Source organism: Heterodontus francisci, chromosome 4 (assembly GCF_036365525.1).
Source record: "Heterodontus francisci isolate sHetFra1 chromosome 4, sHetFra1.hap1, whole genome shotgun sequence".
Lineage (NCBI taxonomy): Eukaryota > Metazoa > Chordata > Chondrichthyes > Heterodontiformes > Heterodontidae > Heterodontus > Heterodontus francisci.
In genome coordinates this window covers 153,122,425-153,140,061 of record NC_090374.1, presented here as the reverse complement: position 1 = coordinate 153,140,061, position 17,637 = coordinate 153,122,425, and the positions used below count along the sequence as shown (strand labels likewise).

Genomic DNA, 17,637 nt, shown 5'->3' with positions numbered 1-17,637 from the left:
TATAGCTGAACCTTTGCACTGGTAGATTTTTGTTTTTCTGCTTCTCTAATAATTTTTGTTAGTTCAGGAGCAGCATTCCTATACCACCTTGTCCCCTGCATGTTTGATTGGCCTACAGCTGCTGCTTTAAGCTTAATTGAGCATGCATGATACATGTCAACCCATTTGGCGTATTGCAACTGGTGTAGGACCCTAATTTAAAATATTGAAAGAAGGCCCATGCCTGCTTCAGGTGAGTGCACTGACCACCCATTGAAGCCCACTTGATAACCGAGTAGGCCTGGCCTTGAGCGGTCAGGACTAGGAGATGCAAATCATGCCCCATTTTTCTGTAAAGAATGATACTGTAAGCCAGCTAACAAGTTTTATTCATATTGTTAATGAATCATATAAAAGTCAGTCTGCTGATATGCAAGGCAGTCATTTTTGCTTTTTGTCTAATTCTCAAATACAAGCATGCAAATTTCTTCAGAAAACGATAAAGTGCCATGACACAAAGTTGGAGAACTGGATTCTAAAACTTCTTCATTCCAGTTAGCCTTGAGGTAATAAAAAGGCACTATCAGCCAGTGCAAAGGAGGTGAGGAGTTTAGGAAAGATAGAAAGCTGCATTCTTCGAAGAGTATGATAGAATACTCTGCACTTGCCTGGATGAGTGCAGCTTCAACAACACGCGAAGCTCAGCACCATCTAGGACAAAGCAGCCTGCTTGATTGGCACCCTATCCACTACCTTCAATATTCACTCCCTCCACCACTGATGCGCAGCAGCAGTGTGTACCATTTACAGGGTGCATTGCAGCAATACACCAATGATCCTTCGACAGTACCTTCCAAACCCGCAACCTCTCCCACCTAGAAGTAAAAGGGCAGCAGATTCATGGGAACACCACCGTGTGCAAGTTCCCCTCCAAACCACACACTGTCCTGACTTGGAACTATATTGCCATTCCTTCGCTGTCGCTGGGTCAAAATCCTGGAACTCCGTTCTTACCAGCATTGATGGGTGTACCTACACCACATGGATTACAGCAGTTCAAGAAGGCAGCTCACCACCACCACCTCAAGGGCAATAAATGCTGGCCTAGCCAGTGACGGCCACGTCCCGTGAAAGAATTTTAAAAAAAGTTTGCAAATGCTGGTTTTGGGGGTTTTGTTCCATATTGACTCTCCCAGATTTCAGAATAAGTTTAAAAAGTTATGCCAAGTTTTGGAGAATCTGCAAATTTTCACTGTTTAGGCAGAGGAGGTAGGACTAATTTGAGTCAAAAGATTTTGGTCGTATGGGCAATGATCCCTCTAAGTTTTCTTTGTTGTGCACAGCCTGTTTATTTCAATGCATTGTACACTTAGATCTTTATTGTGTGGCCACGCACGCACAGTATCTTAAAGAGGGCACCTTGTGGACAGCCTGTGTGATTGCTGCATGACTGCGCAGTTTAGCGGGAACATTGAGTATGGGAATTGTGAGGACTCTGCGCCCTCAAAAATAACTCACTGGACTACCAAGATTAAAACATTGACGGGAATTGTAATTTTCCTTTCTCCACTTTCTTTCTCCCTCCTCCTCCTTCCCCACCGACTCACTGTTCACAGTGCTGTCCCAATCTTATCTGGATGCTGATGTGTTCAGTGAGGGTGGAATACTAAAACTGAAAGTCAAAATAAAACCATCTGAAGCAAGCTTAAACCATTATCATCTAAATCTTCATCGTGGGTAGGGGAGGAAAGGGAGGGAGGGGGTGATATTTACAGATAGATGGTCCTATTTTTCCTTCACATTCATTTTGAGGGGGGGGGAAATCAATTTCTAATATTGACATCCATGCATATGAGATGTTTTTAACTGTTTTTACCTGTACTTTGAAACTGTCGCAGTATTTTAATACTATCTTCTTTTGGTAAACCTAGATTTATTGGATCGTATTCATTTGGAAAAGGACATGGTTCATCTTAAACAACAATTGGATAAAGCAGAGAAAGAAAAAATTAGTTTGCAGGAAGAATCATCCCTTTTATCTCAATACAAATCATTGCCTGAAAAAGTAGATGAGTTAACAAAACAGGTAATGAAAGTGTAATGGGTTGCTGTGGAGAATATTTGATTTTTATTCCTTTTATTTATATAAACAGAAAACTTATAGAATCATAGAATGTTTATGGCACAAAGAGGCCAAAATGCGAATCACCCAGCCTAATTCCACTTGCCAGCATTTTGTTTGTAGCTGTGCAGGTTATAGCACTTGAGGTGCATTTCCAGACACCTGTTAAACGAGTTGAGGGTTTCTGCCTCTACTACCCTTACAAGTAGTGGGTTAGTTGTGAAGAGGATACGGAGTCTGCAAAATTATATAGATAAGTTAAATGATCAAAAATTTGGAATAAAATATGGGAAAATATGAGGTTATCCACTTTGGTAGGAAGGATAGAAAAGTGAAATATTTAAATGGAGAGAGACTGCAGAGTGCTGTGGTACAGAGGGATTTTGGTGTCCTCTTACATAAAACACAAAATTAGCATGCAGTTACTGCAAGTAGTTCAGAAAGCAATTAGCCTGTTGGCCTTTATTGCAAGGGTGGTGGAGTATTATAGTAGGGAAGTCTTTGTACAACTGCACAGGACGTTGGTGAGACCACACCACACAGCTTTGGTCTCCTTATTTAAGGAGGGATATATTTGCATTGGAGGCAGTTCACTTGGTTGATTCCTGGGATGAAGGGGTTGCCTTATAAGGAAAGACTGAGCAGTTTGGGCCTATACTCATTCACGTTTAGAAGAATGGGAGATGATCTTACCGAGACATAAGATTCGGAGGGGACTTGGCAGGGTAAATGCTGAGGGTTTTTCCCATCATAGGAGAATCTAGAACTGGGCATAGTTTCAGAATAAGGGGTCGCCCATTTAAGACAGAGATGTGGAGGAATTCCTCCTCTTTGAGGGTCGTGAATCTTTGGAATTCTCTATCCCAGAGAGCTGTGGAGGCTGAGTCGCTGAATATATTCAAGGCTGAGGTGCAGGTTTTTGAACTATAGGAGAATCTAGGGTTATGGGGAAGAGATGGGAAAGTAAAGTTGAGGCCAAGATCGGATCAGTCATGATCTTACTGAATAGTGGCCTACTGCTCCTGTTTGTTAGGGTGATTTGGCAATAAACATAACATGTTAGAAAGTTATAAAATCTCAATGTTGTCACAAATAACATTATTCCTTTTTTCCCTTTTTAAGTCTTTTTTTGTTCTAGAACCTTCCCTGAGCAATCTAGTTTCTCCTCCTCTTGTAAAATATTTTAAGTACTGATTTTTTTTTTCCTTTTACTTTTTGACACAGCAGTTTTGCATTGTTCCCCAATAAAGGGTTCTTGATTCATTTTAGTTGCTCAGTTTATGGGTTTACTTTGTATGAGTTAGTTTGCCATTGTTTTTATACCCTGTGTAATTTTTTTTTTTGCTTGTGTTGAAGCCCATATTGGTTGTAGTTTTGGTCATTTTGTGCACTTAAACAATTTGCAGATTTCACAGCCTGTTCATTTTTATGCATCTGGTCATAAAAACTCATTGGGGATGTTTTCTTAAATATTTGAATCTAATCTGATATCAATGGATTAGTTCTCTTATCACACCCTTCTCTTTCTAGTCAGACTTTGAAATTGGAAATGGAGTGCAAAACAGAAAAGTACAAACACTCCAAGTTAGGTTGGAGATTTGTTAGGGTGCATGTAGAGGGTGGCCTACACGGAGAACTGCACCTTGTGTAGCTGGAGAACTGGGCAAGTGTTCTGTAACTTCCATTGTTGAATGAGAGCCATCATAAATTGTGCATTGTCAAATAAAGGAAAATTATACTTTAAAATTGAGGTATACTTTGCTAAAAAAAAATTTCCCACATTTATCATGTAACAGTTACAGTTTGCATTTAGGTAGTCGTTCTTAGAAAAGCAAAATAGCATACCATTGTGCAAGAGACAGTCAACTAAACAAGCAGTGAGGGAAATTAGAGTAGGTGACTAAATCCACAATTAAAAATGTTTTGAGGAGGCTAGGGAAGAGACGGTGAGATGAATCTCAGCAGAGGCATGGTGACTAAAACCTCAGTTACTAATGGAGTAAAGGGATGGATACGGCATAGTAGGCCATGCTCAGACAAGTGTAGGCTGTGAACTAGTGCATAGGGTTGGAGAAGATTGTGGGTGAAACTGGACAGTTTTGAAGATGAGGATTTTAATGTGAAAGTTCTAGACAGAGTGCCAATGCATTTTTGATCATTGCAAGTTAGTGGTTATTGTCTTCGATTTGCATCTAGGTTTTAAATCTTTCAGAAGAACTGAATGATGTTGCCTCCGAACGTGACAATTTGTTGGCATGCAGAGAAGAAAATGTTGAACAACTTACGAACTTGCGTGGAGAAATGTCGGCCATTGAGGATAGGAACAGACTCCATGAAGTACTTGTCAGCCTCCAATCTGAGCGGGATCTTCAGGAAAATTTGAAAACTGAACAGCAGGTAGAAAAATAAATTTTAATATCTAGTAGTTGGATCATTAGTCTTTAATGGTTAATCCTGAGGTGTTTTTTAAAACTCCTAAAGAATGTGATATTTGCTTGTCAGCAGGACTCCTCTTGCATTCTTTCTAGAGTTTTTTAATTCTTTCTGATGCTGAGGAAATAACCTCAAACAATGAACAGTTTTCATTTCAATTAAAAATGGTATTGCTCCTTTTATGGCGAAATTGTTGCTGAGTTTTCTTAAACTGAGGCTAGATGCTTCAATTTTCTTCCCTCTGCTTTCCATATAAGCCAAGGTATGAAAATTAATTGTAGTTATAAAAATTGATTAGCTTTTTGCCCATGACTTCAGGAATGGGATAGATTATTTCAATGTATGCTAAATATTTTATGAATTAGCTTAAAATGGCCAATTCTGGTTCCACAATTCGCAAAGATCAGTCCACCCTTATTTTAAGTGTTAAATGCCTATGAATGTGGTAATGTTAATGCTGCTCATGTCCTTGTGAGCAGGCAGGGAAAGTTGAAACATTGAAAGGCAGTTATTTCACAGCATTTTTTAAAAAAAAAGACTTAAATGGATTGCTTGATTCATTAGCTGTCTGCTGCCATATGTTTTATACAGAATGAAATGCAGTGTAGAGTTGAGAATCTCCAGAAGGAATTAGATTTGTACTCCACAAAGTTTGAACAAGAGGAGGCTAAGTGTGCACAACTTCAGCATGATATTGAAGACAAAGAAAGACAAGTTAAAGAGCAAGAGCAGCAATTGAAGCATGAGCTTGAGAAACAGAAGGAAATGGGTGAGATTAATGCATTTTTCATCTGTACTCTAGGCTAAGTTATGAATGCTACTTTTTAAATGAAATCATTCTTAAATTCTGTGTAATGATTTAGTTTGAATATACTAAAAATTTTAATAGTTTGAAACTTTTTCCATTATTCTTACTTTTTTTGTGGGCTAATAAAATGTTATAAATAGGATTTTTTTTTATTTAACACATCAGAAGTTTATCGCCACTAGACCACAGTAAGTCGGGGGGGCTGGCTAAAGCCAGGCAGGTTGTCTGCTTGAATGGCCAGTGGAAGGTGTTAGGTTAGTTGCCTAGCCATTGGCGGTTGCCAGCTTGCACAACATTTGGCTGAAGGTCATTGTCAGTTCAGTGTTTGTGGCTCTTTTGACACAGGTTCACTCCTCACAAGAGGAATACTTTGCAGTTTAAGTACACTTACTCTAGTGTAAACTTATAGTGGATACATATTATGGTCCTGCAGCAATAATTACTAGTTAAAACGTAATATGTTGTCATTGGACAGGTCCTGGTGGGAGTGCTTTGTGTAGAACATAGGTGTAAATGTAATGTCTATCAATTCCAGACCTTTGAGCTCATCATCTGATAGTCCAGTGCAGAAATGAGGGAGTGCTGCATTATCAATGGGACTTTGTTATGGATAAATGCCATGTGCCAACATTGTTGGTTTAGGTGCATATTGAAGTCCAAAGATAAGTGCCCACAAGTCTGGGCATGTAGCTAACTACATGGCTGTAGATGGCGACTAGTTTCTCTTTACCAAACTTCCAGCACAGCTTATCCTGTATAGCCCCTCAGAGGCTAATGCTAGCCAGAGGTGTGTTATAAATCTTTCTTACTCTGGAAAGTGGTTTACACCAGCCTGAAACTGGTCCTATCAACCAGCTCTACAATCTAGTGCAACAGGGAGCTCTCGTGAACACTTGAGTGGTTTCAGAGCCTGGTGAAAAGATATGACCAGTTTAAAAGTTGTTTGAAGGTTTTCATGGTGAGAGCATTAACATTGAATAAGATGATTTTACAGTTTTACTATTCTGCCCACATTCCCATTCTCCACTATATATAAACATACTGTTTCCACCTGTTCCAGTTATTTCTCCAGACAACGGGCAGGGTATACTGCACAAAACATTGCCAGTTGTTCTTAGAAATCCTTTTTTTTCTACAGGGAAACAACTGTTCTTTTCAGAGCAAATTCACATGGTGTAAAACTGTAAAATCATCTCATTCAACAAATGACCAATTTGTGGATGAATTTCATCTCCACCAGTAGCTTTATCCTACATGGGGCATTATCTCCAGAATTAACAATACTATACAGACTCAAGCTAACTCTAAACCATTCACCTCCATCCTAGAACTACTTTTGCTCCCCAATAGTCTCCCACAGATACATTCCAACTATGTCTTATGCTCACCTTTGTGACAGGAAATCTGAGGGAAGACTGGGAACCAAACCTATGGAGGAGGGAGCGTGGATAGTGTGGCGGTAGAACCTCAGGACCGTACAGAAGTTCAAAATTTTCACCCCTCAATGCCAGACAATCACTGGAGGTGCAGTGGCCTAAAACATGCCATTCTGCTCATGCCTCACCCTTCCATTGTTGTTCATGGCTCCAAAGACCAGATGGATCATGGCCTGTCTAACAATTCCTGCAGACCCTCCTGAGTGCTTGCTGGGCCTATCCACTGGCAAGCAAGGGCCCTGTGCTATGTTCAGTCTAGCATGGCTTTAGCAACTAACTAATGAGCTACATTCTTTCTTGTGGAAAGGACTGCACTCCTGCACAAACATTGCTGAAGCACATGCAGGGTATATCCCATTTAGATAGCAGCTGCAAGTATCAAGTGGCTGGGTTCTGGTTGTGGAGCTCCACCAGGCACAGCGACCCACCCATTGGCTTGGCAATGTACAATAAAAGTGTTCATTGACATGACAGCTACTAGTAAGGAAGATATTTTTCATCCCTTCCCCCACCACCTCTTTCTCCACCCCACCACCCCACACACAATTTTGTTCCAAGATGTAAGTAACAAACTATTTAGCTTTAACCCCGAGTCCTGTGTTGCCCCCAGTTATAAGAAACCTGTTAACAATGTAATACTGCTGTCATCATTGTGCAGTCGAAAAATATCTGCAGACTTTGTAAATTTTTGTGACTGTAAACTGTTGAACTAAAAAAGCTTTCCCAATTAGATCTTTCTTGCACCATCCGACCCCACCAAAAACAGGTTAACCAGAAATTCAATTTATTGCTCGAGAGATTCTGCTGTGCGCATAATGGCTGCCACCCACCCACACTGAAAAGTAATACATTGTATGTGAACGGTTTTGACCTATTTAAGATGCAATGCAAGCCTTCATGTTTTTATGTACTTAATCAGAACTTTAAATGAAAATAACCTGCCTGTGAGCGGAATGAAGCTGGTAATTGCAGTTGTGTTAGGTTTGTGAACTGCCGTAGCTTAGCTTCCAAGCACTGATTTTATTGGCTCATTTTAGGCTTTTGACTTCAGATTAATACTGGGGTCAGACATATTTTTTCAGCATGCTTTCTCCCCATATCCAGAACTGAATTAACTATCATTTGTTAATCATAACAGAATTGCAGAAGTTGAACAATGTAGCCTATTGTATAGAGGAATATATCTTTACATTCTGTTTGTAAATGTAATTTGTTACAACTTGCTTTTCTCCTGTTAGATGATAAATATTCTGAAGCTTCAGAAAATCTTAAACTACTTAATGAAATGAAAGAACAGCTGGTGATTAAAATGCAAGTTTTAACGAAAGCCAATGAAGAACTGACAATGTCACAATCCAATTCTCATCAAAAGGTGAGTTTAATTGAACAACTGTGATTCTATTTAGTGGCCATGTTGGTTTTGGCTAATGTCAAATTTCTTGACTGGTATTTCATCTCTGTTGGAATGGTCATAGTGCATAAAAGTGATGTCGATCTCCCCTCCGGATAGTGACTGAATTTTAATATCAATTAATGCATTTAGTGGCTTTTTTTAAAAAAAAAAAAGAGTGCAGAGACTATTTTGCTTCAATCTCAATGGCACTGCATTGAGTCCCACAGCATTTTGTAGGAGAATAATTGGACAAAAAAAAAGCCAAAGAAGGCAACATTAGGACAGGTGATTAAAAGCTTGGGAAAATAATTAGCCTTTAAGGAACATCTAAAAGGAAAAGAGTGCAGTGGGGAGGCAAAGAGGTTTGAGAGAATTTTAGCGCTTATGGCCCAGATAACTGAAGGCATGGCTATAAATGTTGAGGCGTAGGAAGTTGGGGGATGCACAAGAGGTCAGAATGGCAATAGTACAGAGTTCGCGGATGGTTGTAGGGCAAGAGGAGGTTGCAGAGATAGGGAGGGACGAGGCCATGGAGATATTTGAACACAAGGATGAGAATTTTAAATTTAAAGCATTGCTGGGCTAGGAACCACTGTAGATCAGCAAGCAAATAGATGGGTGACTAGGACTTGGTGTGAATTAGGATATGGGTAAGAGTTTGAATGAGCTCAAGATAATGGAGTGTGAAAGATGGGAGGCTGGCCAGGAGAGTATTGGAATAGTTGAGTCTGGCTAACAAAAGTGTGGGTGAAGGTTGGTTGGGCAAAGACAGCCAATATTGCCAAAGTAGAAGTAGACGGTTTTTACGAGTGAATGGGGGTTCTAGTTCAGCCTGAGAAGGCAGGCGGATGGAATTGGTGGCTAGTTGGTGGCGGGGTGGAAGACAATGGCTTTGGTATTATTTTGGCCAGTTAGTTTAACATCAGTGGTGTGTAAAGTTTTATAAACAATAATCAGGGAAAAAATCAAAAGACACTTGGAGAGGTTCGAGTTAATTAAGGATAGCCAGCATGGATTTGTAAAAGGCTTGACTAATCGAATTTTTTGATGAAGTAACAGAATTTTGATGAAGGGAATGAAGTGGATGTTCTTTACCTGGATTTTAAGAAAGTATTTGATAAAGTGCCACATAGAAGGCTGGTTAACAAAATTGAGGCTCATGGAATAGGAGGGTCAGTGTCCAGTTGGATAAAAAATTAGCTTAAGGACAGAAAACAGCAAGTCATGGTAAATGATTGCATTTCAGACTGAAGGATGGTAGACAGTGGTGTTCCCAAGGGTCAGCGCTAGGACCACTGCTTTGCGATTATATAAATGACTTGGATCTTGGAATATAGAGTAGAATCTCAAAATTTGCCGATGACACCAAACTTGGAGGTGTTTCAAACAGTGAGGTTGATACGAACTGCCTGCAACAGGACATAGATAGGCTAGCAGAATGGGCAGACAGGTGGCAGATGGAATTTAATACTGACAAGTGTGAGGTGATGCATTTTTGCAGAAGGAATAGGAAGAGGCAATATATACTTATGGCACAGTTCTAACAAGTGTACAGGAATGGGGACCTGGGGGTGCATGTGCATTGATCTCTGAAGTTGGCAGGACATATTGAGAAAGTGGTTAGTAAAGCATATGGAATCTTAAGCTTCATAAATAGAGGCATTGAGTACAAAAGCAGGGAAGTTATACTGAACCTTTATAAAGCTCTGGTTAGGCCCCAACTGGAGAATTGTGTCCAGTTCTGGTCACCACACTTCAGGAAAGACATGAGGGTGCAGAGGAAATTTACCAGAATGGTTCCAGGGATGGGGGATTTTAGCAACAAGGTTAGGTTGGAAAAGCTGGGTTTGTTCTCCTTAGAACGGTTTCCTCCCACAGCCAAAGACTTGCAGGTTGATAGGTAAATTGGCCATTATAAATTGCCCCGAGTATAGGTAGGTGGTAGGGGAAGGTGGGGATGTGGTAGGAATATGGGATTAATGTAGGATTAGTATAAATGGGTGGTTGATGGTCGGCACAGACTCGGTGGGCCGAAGGGCCTGTTTCAGTGCTGTATCTCTAAATAAATAAATAAAATTAATTGGCAGTACTGGATGTTGGGGAAGCAGTCGGGCAACACACAAGCAGTGGAGGGGTCGAGAGAGGTGGTGGTGTGGTACAGCTGGGTGTCGTAACATTGTCTTGAGTATGGAACAGGGCATGTTTTGGGATGAGGTCACCAAAGGGCAGCATGGAGATGAGAAATGGGATGGGGCCCAGGATAGATCCTTGGGGGAGGCTAAAGGCCAAGGTGCAGGAGTGGGACGAGAAACTATTGCAGGAGATTCACTGGCTACAACTGGATAGATAAGAATGGAACCGGGTGAAGGGCAGTCATACTCAGCTAGACAACAGAGGAGAGGCAAGAGAGTACCTCTATTTATTTATTTGTAGGAGTGCTTAAAAGTTTCTAATTAGAACTTGAATTGGGACATCCTTTGGAAATGCAGTTTCCTTAACATTTTGTTTTAAACAACTTTTTATTTATATGGCACCTTTAACATAATATATCCCAAGGCACAAAATATGACACCAAGTGACAGAAGCTGATGTTAGGTCAAATGACCAAATGGTCAAAGAAGTAGGTTTTAGGAAGGCAAGGTGGAGAGGTTTAGGGAAGAAATTCCAGAGCTTTGGGCATAGGCATCCGAAGCACGGCCACCACTAGTGGAGCACTTAAAATCAGGGATGTTAAAAATGCCAGAATTAGGTGAGTGCAGATGAGTTGTGGGGCTGGAGAACTTTATAAAGACATTGCTTGACTGGGAGCCAACATAAGTCAGCAAGCACGTGTGTTAGGCGAATGGAACTTGGTGCAAGTTAGGACATGGACAGCAGAGTTTTGGATGCCCTCAAGTTTACAGAGGGTCGAATGTGGGATACGAACTAGGAGTGCATTGGAATAATCAAGTCGAGGTAACAAAGGCATGAATGAGGGTTTCGGCAGCAGATGATCTGTGGCAAGGGAAAAGTCAAGCGATGTTATGGAGGTGGAAATGAGCGTTCTTGGTGATGGTGTGGATATATGTCGGAAGCTCAGCTTGCTCAAATATGACACCAGGTTTGTGAACAGTCTGGTTTAGTCTCAGACAATTGCTAAGAAAGGTGATGGAGTCAGTAGCTTGGGAACGGAGTTTAAATTTGGTGCTGAAAACACTGGCTCCAGTCTTCGCAATATTTAATTGGAGGAACTTTCTATTCATTCAGTACTGGATGTTGGATAAGCTGTCTGATAATTTAGCAAAGTGGAGGCCTTGAGAGAGGTAGTGGTAAAGAAAAACTGTTTTGGAGCAGCAGCATTTCCTGTTTCAGATCATGTGCATCACGTCAAAGATTTGTCAGTCTTCAGAATCTGTGTGCTTTTGACTGAAGTCCAGCCAGTGAGAGCTCCATAAAAAGAAAAACTTACTGCCATTTCCAAAATAGAGAGTGTGAACTGAAAGATAAAAGTATTAAGGTGAAATTGAAGTGAGAAAACTATAGGGGAATACATTTTGAGTAGTATATACTAAGAGCGAAGTCCAAAGTACGGAAAGTCCTCATCAGAGAACTCCTCTTTGCTGACGATGCTGCTTTAACATCTCACTGAAGAATGCCTGCAGAGTCTCATCGACAGGTTTGCGTCTGCCTGCAATGAATTTGGCCTAACCATCAGCCTCAAGAAAACGAACATCATGGGGCAGGATGTCAGAAATGCTCCATCCATCAATATTGGCGACCACGCTCTGGAATTGGTTCAAGAGTTCACCTACCTAGGCTCAACTATCACCAGTAACCTGTCTCTAGATGCAGAAATCAACAAGCGCATGGGTAAGGCTTCCACTGCTATGTCCAGACTGGCCAAGAGAGTGTGGGAAAATGGCGCACTGACACGGAACACAAAAGTCCGAGTGTATCAGGCCTGTGTCCTCAGTACCTTGCTCTACGGCAGCGAGGCCTGGACAACGTATGCCAGCCAAGAGCGACGTCTCAATTCATTCCATCTTCGCTGCCTTCGGAGAATACTTGGCATCAGGTGGCAGGACTATATCTCCAACACAGAAGTCCTTGAAGCGGCCAACACCCCCAGCTTATACACACTACTGAGTCAGCGGCGCTTGAGATGGCTTGGCCATGTGAGCCGCATGGAAGATGGCAGGATCCCCAAAGACACATTGTACAGCGAGCTCGCCACTGGTATCAGACCCACCGGCCATCCATGTCTCCGTTATAAAGACGTCTGCAAACGCGACATGAAATCGTGTGACATTGATCACAAGTCGTGGGAGTCAGTTGCCAGCATTCGCCAGAGCTGGCGGGCAGCCATAAAGACAGGGCTAAATTGTGGCGAGTCGAAGAGACTTAGTAGTTGGCAGGAAAAAAGACAGAGGCGCAAGGGGAGAGCCAACTGTGCAACAGCCCCAACAAACAAATTTCTCTGCAGCACCTGTGGAAGAGCCTGTCACTCCAGAATTGGCCTTTATAGCCACTCCAGGCGCTGCTTCACAAACCACTGACCACCTCCAGGCGCGTATCCATTGTCTCTCGAGATAAGGAGGCCCAAAAGAAGAATACTAATTGAAGAGTAAAATTCCAAGTTTAAATATGAAGAAAGTGAGAGGCAAAAAGATGGGTGAGCATAGTTAAATAAGTTTGATTGCTTGTGTATAAAAGTGTTCTAGACATTTTGAATTTTAGTAGTAGTTTGTTAAAATTGCTGTACCAAAGATTTCTGTTTTTTTTGGTTCTGACCAGTGTTTGAGCTGAAAATAAGTCAAATGTGGATAGATTTCCCTGAACCTACTGGCAAGCCCTTCATTTTTGAATATTGTATTGAGGAAATTGCTGATTGAAACAGTTTCCTCCTACTGTTCCTGTTATATATTACACACTGGGAGTGAAAGCCAAGCAGGGTCTTCAGGTGAAGCAAAGTTAGAGGGCATAGATAATTGGATCAGGGTGCGCAGATATGATTCATACCATATTCTTAAGTCATACATTTTGGCCTTATTTTTATATACTTTTGATTTTATACATTTTAAATAGCTAAAATTGGATAGGTTGAGAAGTAGAATTAGCTGCTGCATAGGCATTTCCCTGCAGTTCAAATTAGGGATCTGGGTGATGCAAAGCTGAAATATTACAGTACCATCATTAGGTGTAAGGGAATTAAAATGACTCACTACCTTCTTGCAGTGCCCAGCATGTTCTGTAATAAATTGCGATAGTTTCTTTACTAATTACAAACTCTAAAGGGTTTCCATATGGTTGTATCAACACTCATGCATAAGCAATTAACTGCGGTAATAAACTACAAACATTTCGGAAATGGAGTGTTAATTTGGATATGCATTTTGTGACCAGGAAGAAAAACCTTTGAATGTGAGCATTACAGCTGAAACAACTAACCAAGAACTTGAGAGAGCGGATTTAACTGAACAGCTTCTCTTACTTCAGAAAAACTGTGAGTCACACAGCAGTGAGAAGGTGGCGCTGCATCAAGAATTGATGAACCTTAGAACTGAGAGGGAACAGTTGAAGTGTGATCTTCAAGATAATATTGAAATGGTAATTTAGAAGTGTTTCATGTTTTATCATTCAATTAGCTGCCATTAAGCAATTGGTTAAGGGGCAAGATCTAATTGTGACAAATAGATACGATTAAATTATATGCTCGACTCCATTTTGGATCTTTCACACTTTTATTTTTTCATCATCCAGGTAGCTTGAAGTAAACCATCTTGAATAATTGATGGTGCTTTTCAAGAAATTTAGACTTTGCAAATTGTTTTGCTTCAATTCCATACTTTACAATACCTCAACCTGCTGACAGTCCAATTTTTGACAGCACTATATGAGCTTGTAAATAAGTCTGAATTGTTGGGTGGTTTTCTGAAGTTTAACAAGCAGCTTTGTTCCTTGTGAATTATCCAGTTTGTTCCATTGTATAAATTAAGAGATTGATGTAGACATAAAAAAAGTTCATATTTCCTGGGATTTACTGTAGTGTCTTTCTGGCCATTGTCTTTTGTTAATTGGACATGTGTGAACTATTTAGTCTTGTCTTCACATCAAAGAGTTAATACCGATCAAGGAGTTTAAAACAGGACAACTGTTCAAAAGAAAATTGGTGCTCAGTCAGAATGAAAGGCAATATGACTTCCTGTGTGAGGGATAAGTTTATTTGAAAGATTTGCATGATATCCAAACAGCTGATGTTACCTTTCTCAAAAGGACAGCTAGGTCTTTTCAGTCTTGTATTGTAACTGCTCTTACAAAGGGAAATTGATTTATTAGATGTGTCCTGTAAGTGTATGTGTGTTCTTTGAAGCAAACTGCTTAGTCTTGCCATTAATTGCAACCCTCCACCAGTATTTTAAACACAATGTTCTAGTCTGACTATTGTTTGGCAGGCTGGTATTTGTTGGTTTCTACTTTTGAGATACCTCTCAATGAATGGTTTTGGTTACAGGTGCGCAAACCTGTTAAGTTTTTAACTGACTTCTATTTGCAGTCTTCCAGTCAGCTTGCATTTAAGTCAGCGGCGAGGCAGGTGCTCTGATTGAACCATCTAACTAACTCGTGTCAGGTCATATGAAATAGTTATGGGCTTATAAAAATTGTAATTTTATTCTACCTTTTAGCTTCATGTCAACAGCAAAGGTGCAGTTTCCATACGCATTTTATTGTTTCCTATGGGCAGAAAATGTGTCATGATTGTCCTTTTTATATTCCACACCTGAAACTACCTAATACCATGTTCTGTCCATTCAAAAAGATGGTAGTTGTTGCATTGTCATGTGTGTGTTGGGCTTAAATAAAGAATCTTATTTATTTACAAATGAGGATTATAAAGACTTGGAATGTGCACAGGAGTAATGCTTACTGCATTAATGGTTTCAGACAAAATGCTGACTGGTTATCAAGTGATTCAAGTTAACTTTTGAACTGAGTTGTTCATAAAACATTAAGAGCATAAAGGACACCATGGAGCCCTCTCTCTGCCTCTCCTGAAATTAAGCCAACTCACCATTCAAAGCAAAATACTCAAGTGGCCATATAGAGTCATTTTTTTTCTTATTGAATAATTATACCTGAGGTTTTCTTGTAATGAATTAGATTTTCAGACTTGTAGACTAATTGGACTTAGCCCACTCTGAAATTGTAGAAGATAAACAAATGTTCAACAATTTTTTTCAATGCATACAAAAAGTAAACATTAGAAGATAAGCATACCTTAACTTAATCTTTACTTTTCTGCCCTTATCTCTCATTATTTATTCCCCCAAATTAGAGTGCCTGGATAATTTTGGGGCGGCGCAGTGATTAGCACCGCAGCCTCACAGCTCCAGTGACCCGGGTTCAGTTCTGGGTACTGCCTGTGCGGAGCTTGCAAGTTCTCCCTGTGACCGCGTGGGTTTCTGCCAGGTGTTCCGGTTTCCTCCCACAGCCAAAGACTTGCAGGTTGATAGGTAAATTGGCCATTATAAATTGCCGCTAGTATAGGTAGGTGGTAGGAGAATTGAGGGAAGGTGGGGATGTGGTAGGGAATATGGGATTAATGTAGGATTAGTATAAATGGGTGGTTGATGGTCGGCACAGACTCGGTGGGCCGAAGGGCCTGTTTCAGTGCTGTATCTCTCGATGACTATGACTATAATCTTTAATTTGGCAGTTAGTTTTGCTGTGTATTGAAATACAGCCTACATGCAAAGCACTGAGAACTGTTTAACGTTTTATGGGAGTGGGAGAAGGAGTTATCATATCTATCATGATCACAGAACATAAAACTCCCATGAAAAACATTGATATTTATCATCAGGCAACAGGAAAATTGCTGGAATGGTGGAGATTAAACTCATTTTTGGAGATTACCAACCTCCTGGTGTCTTTGTTACTGTACCGTTCAGTAAATGTCTTCATTGTTTACATATGATAGTGCTGTCAAATAGTGTATGACTGATTTCTTGAGTTCCTGCATATAAAGAAATGAACTTGAATCTACAAAATTAGATCACTGATGTGCTTTTTTTTTTGTACAGTGTATAGAAAACCAGGCAGAATTGAGAAGCCTACATGATGAGGTAAAACTGCATCAAAATGCAGAGATGAAACTCCAGAAAAGACTGGCTGAAATGGAGCACTTAGTAAATGAAGAGAAGGAAAAGGTTAGGGAAGTTTTGTACACTTCTGCCCTTGCTACAGTTACATAGAAATTACAACACAAAAAATGGACATTTGGCTCAATCAATCCACGATGGTGTTTGTTCTCCAAGCAACCAATAGTCTTAATCCTATATGCCTATCCTGTTTCAATATTCCTCTATTGCTTCAACCACCTACCTAACCTTTTAAAATGTTGACATGGTCTCTGCTGCAATCATAATTCTGATTGTACATTCTGCAGCTTCTATGTAGTTTTTAAAAAAAAATTCTCCTCTGTCTGAAATCTCTTACATTTAGTCTTGTATCCATGTCATCTTATTCGACCCCTTAATCACTGGAAGCAGTCGATTTCTATTTATTCTGTCCCATCCCTTCAGAATTTAAACATCTTTATCAAGTCATAATTTCATTTACACTGATTTAACCAAAAAAATTTTTATCTGCATTTATATTTTCACATGCCAGGCAGCATCATAGAGAATCTGCAGTATATCCTCTCTGTTGCCTCAATGTTCTTCCTGTGGAGCCCAAAACTATAAACAGTACTCCAACCACTCTCTTACTAAACTTTTAAATCGATTTACTGTTACACCATGAGATTTTATATTCTGTACCTTTTTCTGTAAAAACCCAGCATTCCATTTCCTTCCTTTATGACATTATATACTTGAGCTACTGCTTTTGATGTCTTCTCAAATTAGAGGCATGATCAGTTGAAGGGTAAGCTTCCTTTAACCGTCTAAATTTCATACAGATCTCAAGTTGATCTTATGCACAATCTTAATGTCTGTTAAAGGTGTATGTTTTTAAGAACCTCAATACTTGTGCGACCAGGCAAAATTTACACAGAATTTATAGCGCAAACAGGCCATTCAGCCAAACTGGACTCCTCTCACTCCATCTAATTTGGTCCCTTTCTCCCTCATTATTTAGCTTTCCCATAATGCTATTAGTTTCAACTACTTCATGTAGTAGTGAGTTCCACATTCTAACCACTTGCTGAGTTTAAAAAAAAAGTTTCTCCTTTTATGGCCCCTAGTTTTTTGGACTCCCCACAAGTGGAAACATTTCCTCTACATTAACCATATCAAACACTTCCATCTTTTAGAAGTCACCCTAGAGAAAAAAGCCCAGCTTGTTCAGTCTTGCCTGATGGGTGTAATCTCTCAGTTCTAGTATTATCCTTAAGTCTTTTTTTTATATACCTTTGCTAGAGCCTCATTATTCTTTTAGTATTCTGGAGATCAGAATCAAAATTTTGTAATTTAAAAAAAAATATATC

At 40.0% G+C, this 17,637-nt stretch overlaps 1 protein-coding gene and 1 long non-coding RNA gene across 3 annotated transcripts in view; one reads left to right on the top strand and one right to left on the bottom strand.

The window, feature by feature from the left end:
* LOC137369336 (uncharacterized) overlaps positions 1 to 17,637 on the bottom strand; it is a 196,223-nt gene that overhangs the window by 89,719 nt on the left and 88,867 nt on the right. Inside the window, exon 2 of the long non-coding RNA XR_010974928.1 lies at positions 4,387 to 4,487. This is a non-coding gene — a long non-coding RNA (uncharacterized lncRNA). The remainder of the gene's footprint in view (positions 1 to 4,386; positions 4,488 to 17,637) is intronic.
* The window catches only part of cenpe (centromere protein E), a 209,070-nt gene that overhangs the window by 104,386 nt on the left and 87,047 nt on the right, over positions 1 to 17,637 (top strand). The window contains exons 23-28 of one of the 2 annotated variants that reach the window (XM_068030382.1): positions 1,911 to 2,065; positions 4,298 to 4,498; positions 5,126 to 5,303; positions 8,017 to 8,150; positions 13,647 to 13,757; positions 16,232 to 16,357. In XM_068030382.1, coding sequence (XP_067886483.1) covers positions 1,911 to 2,065; positions 4,298 to 4,498; positions 5,126 to 5,303; positions 8,017 to 8,150; positions 13,647 to 13,757; positions 16,232 to 16,357 — 905 coding nt within the window. Of the gene's footprint in view, positions 1 to 1,910; positions 2,066 to 4,297; positions 4,499 to 5,125; positions 5,304 to 8,016; positions 8,151 to 13,553; positions 13,758 to 16,231; positions 16,358 to 17,637 lie in introns of both variants that reach the window. The other variant, XM_068030381.1, reaches the window with a different exon arrangement.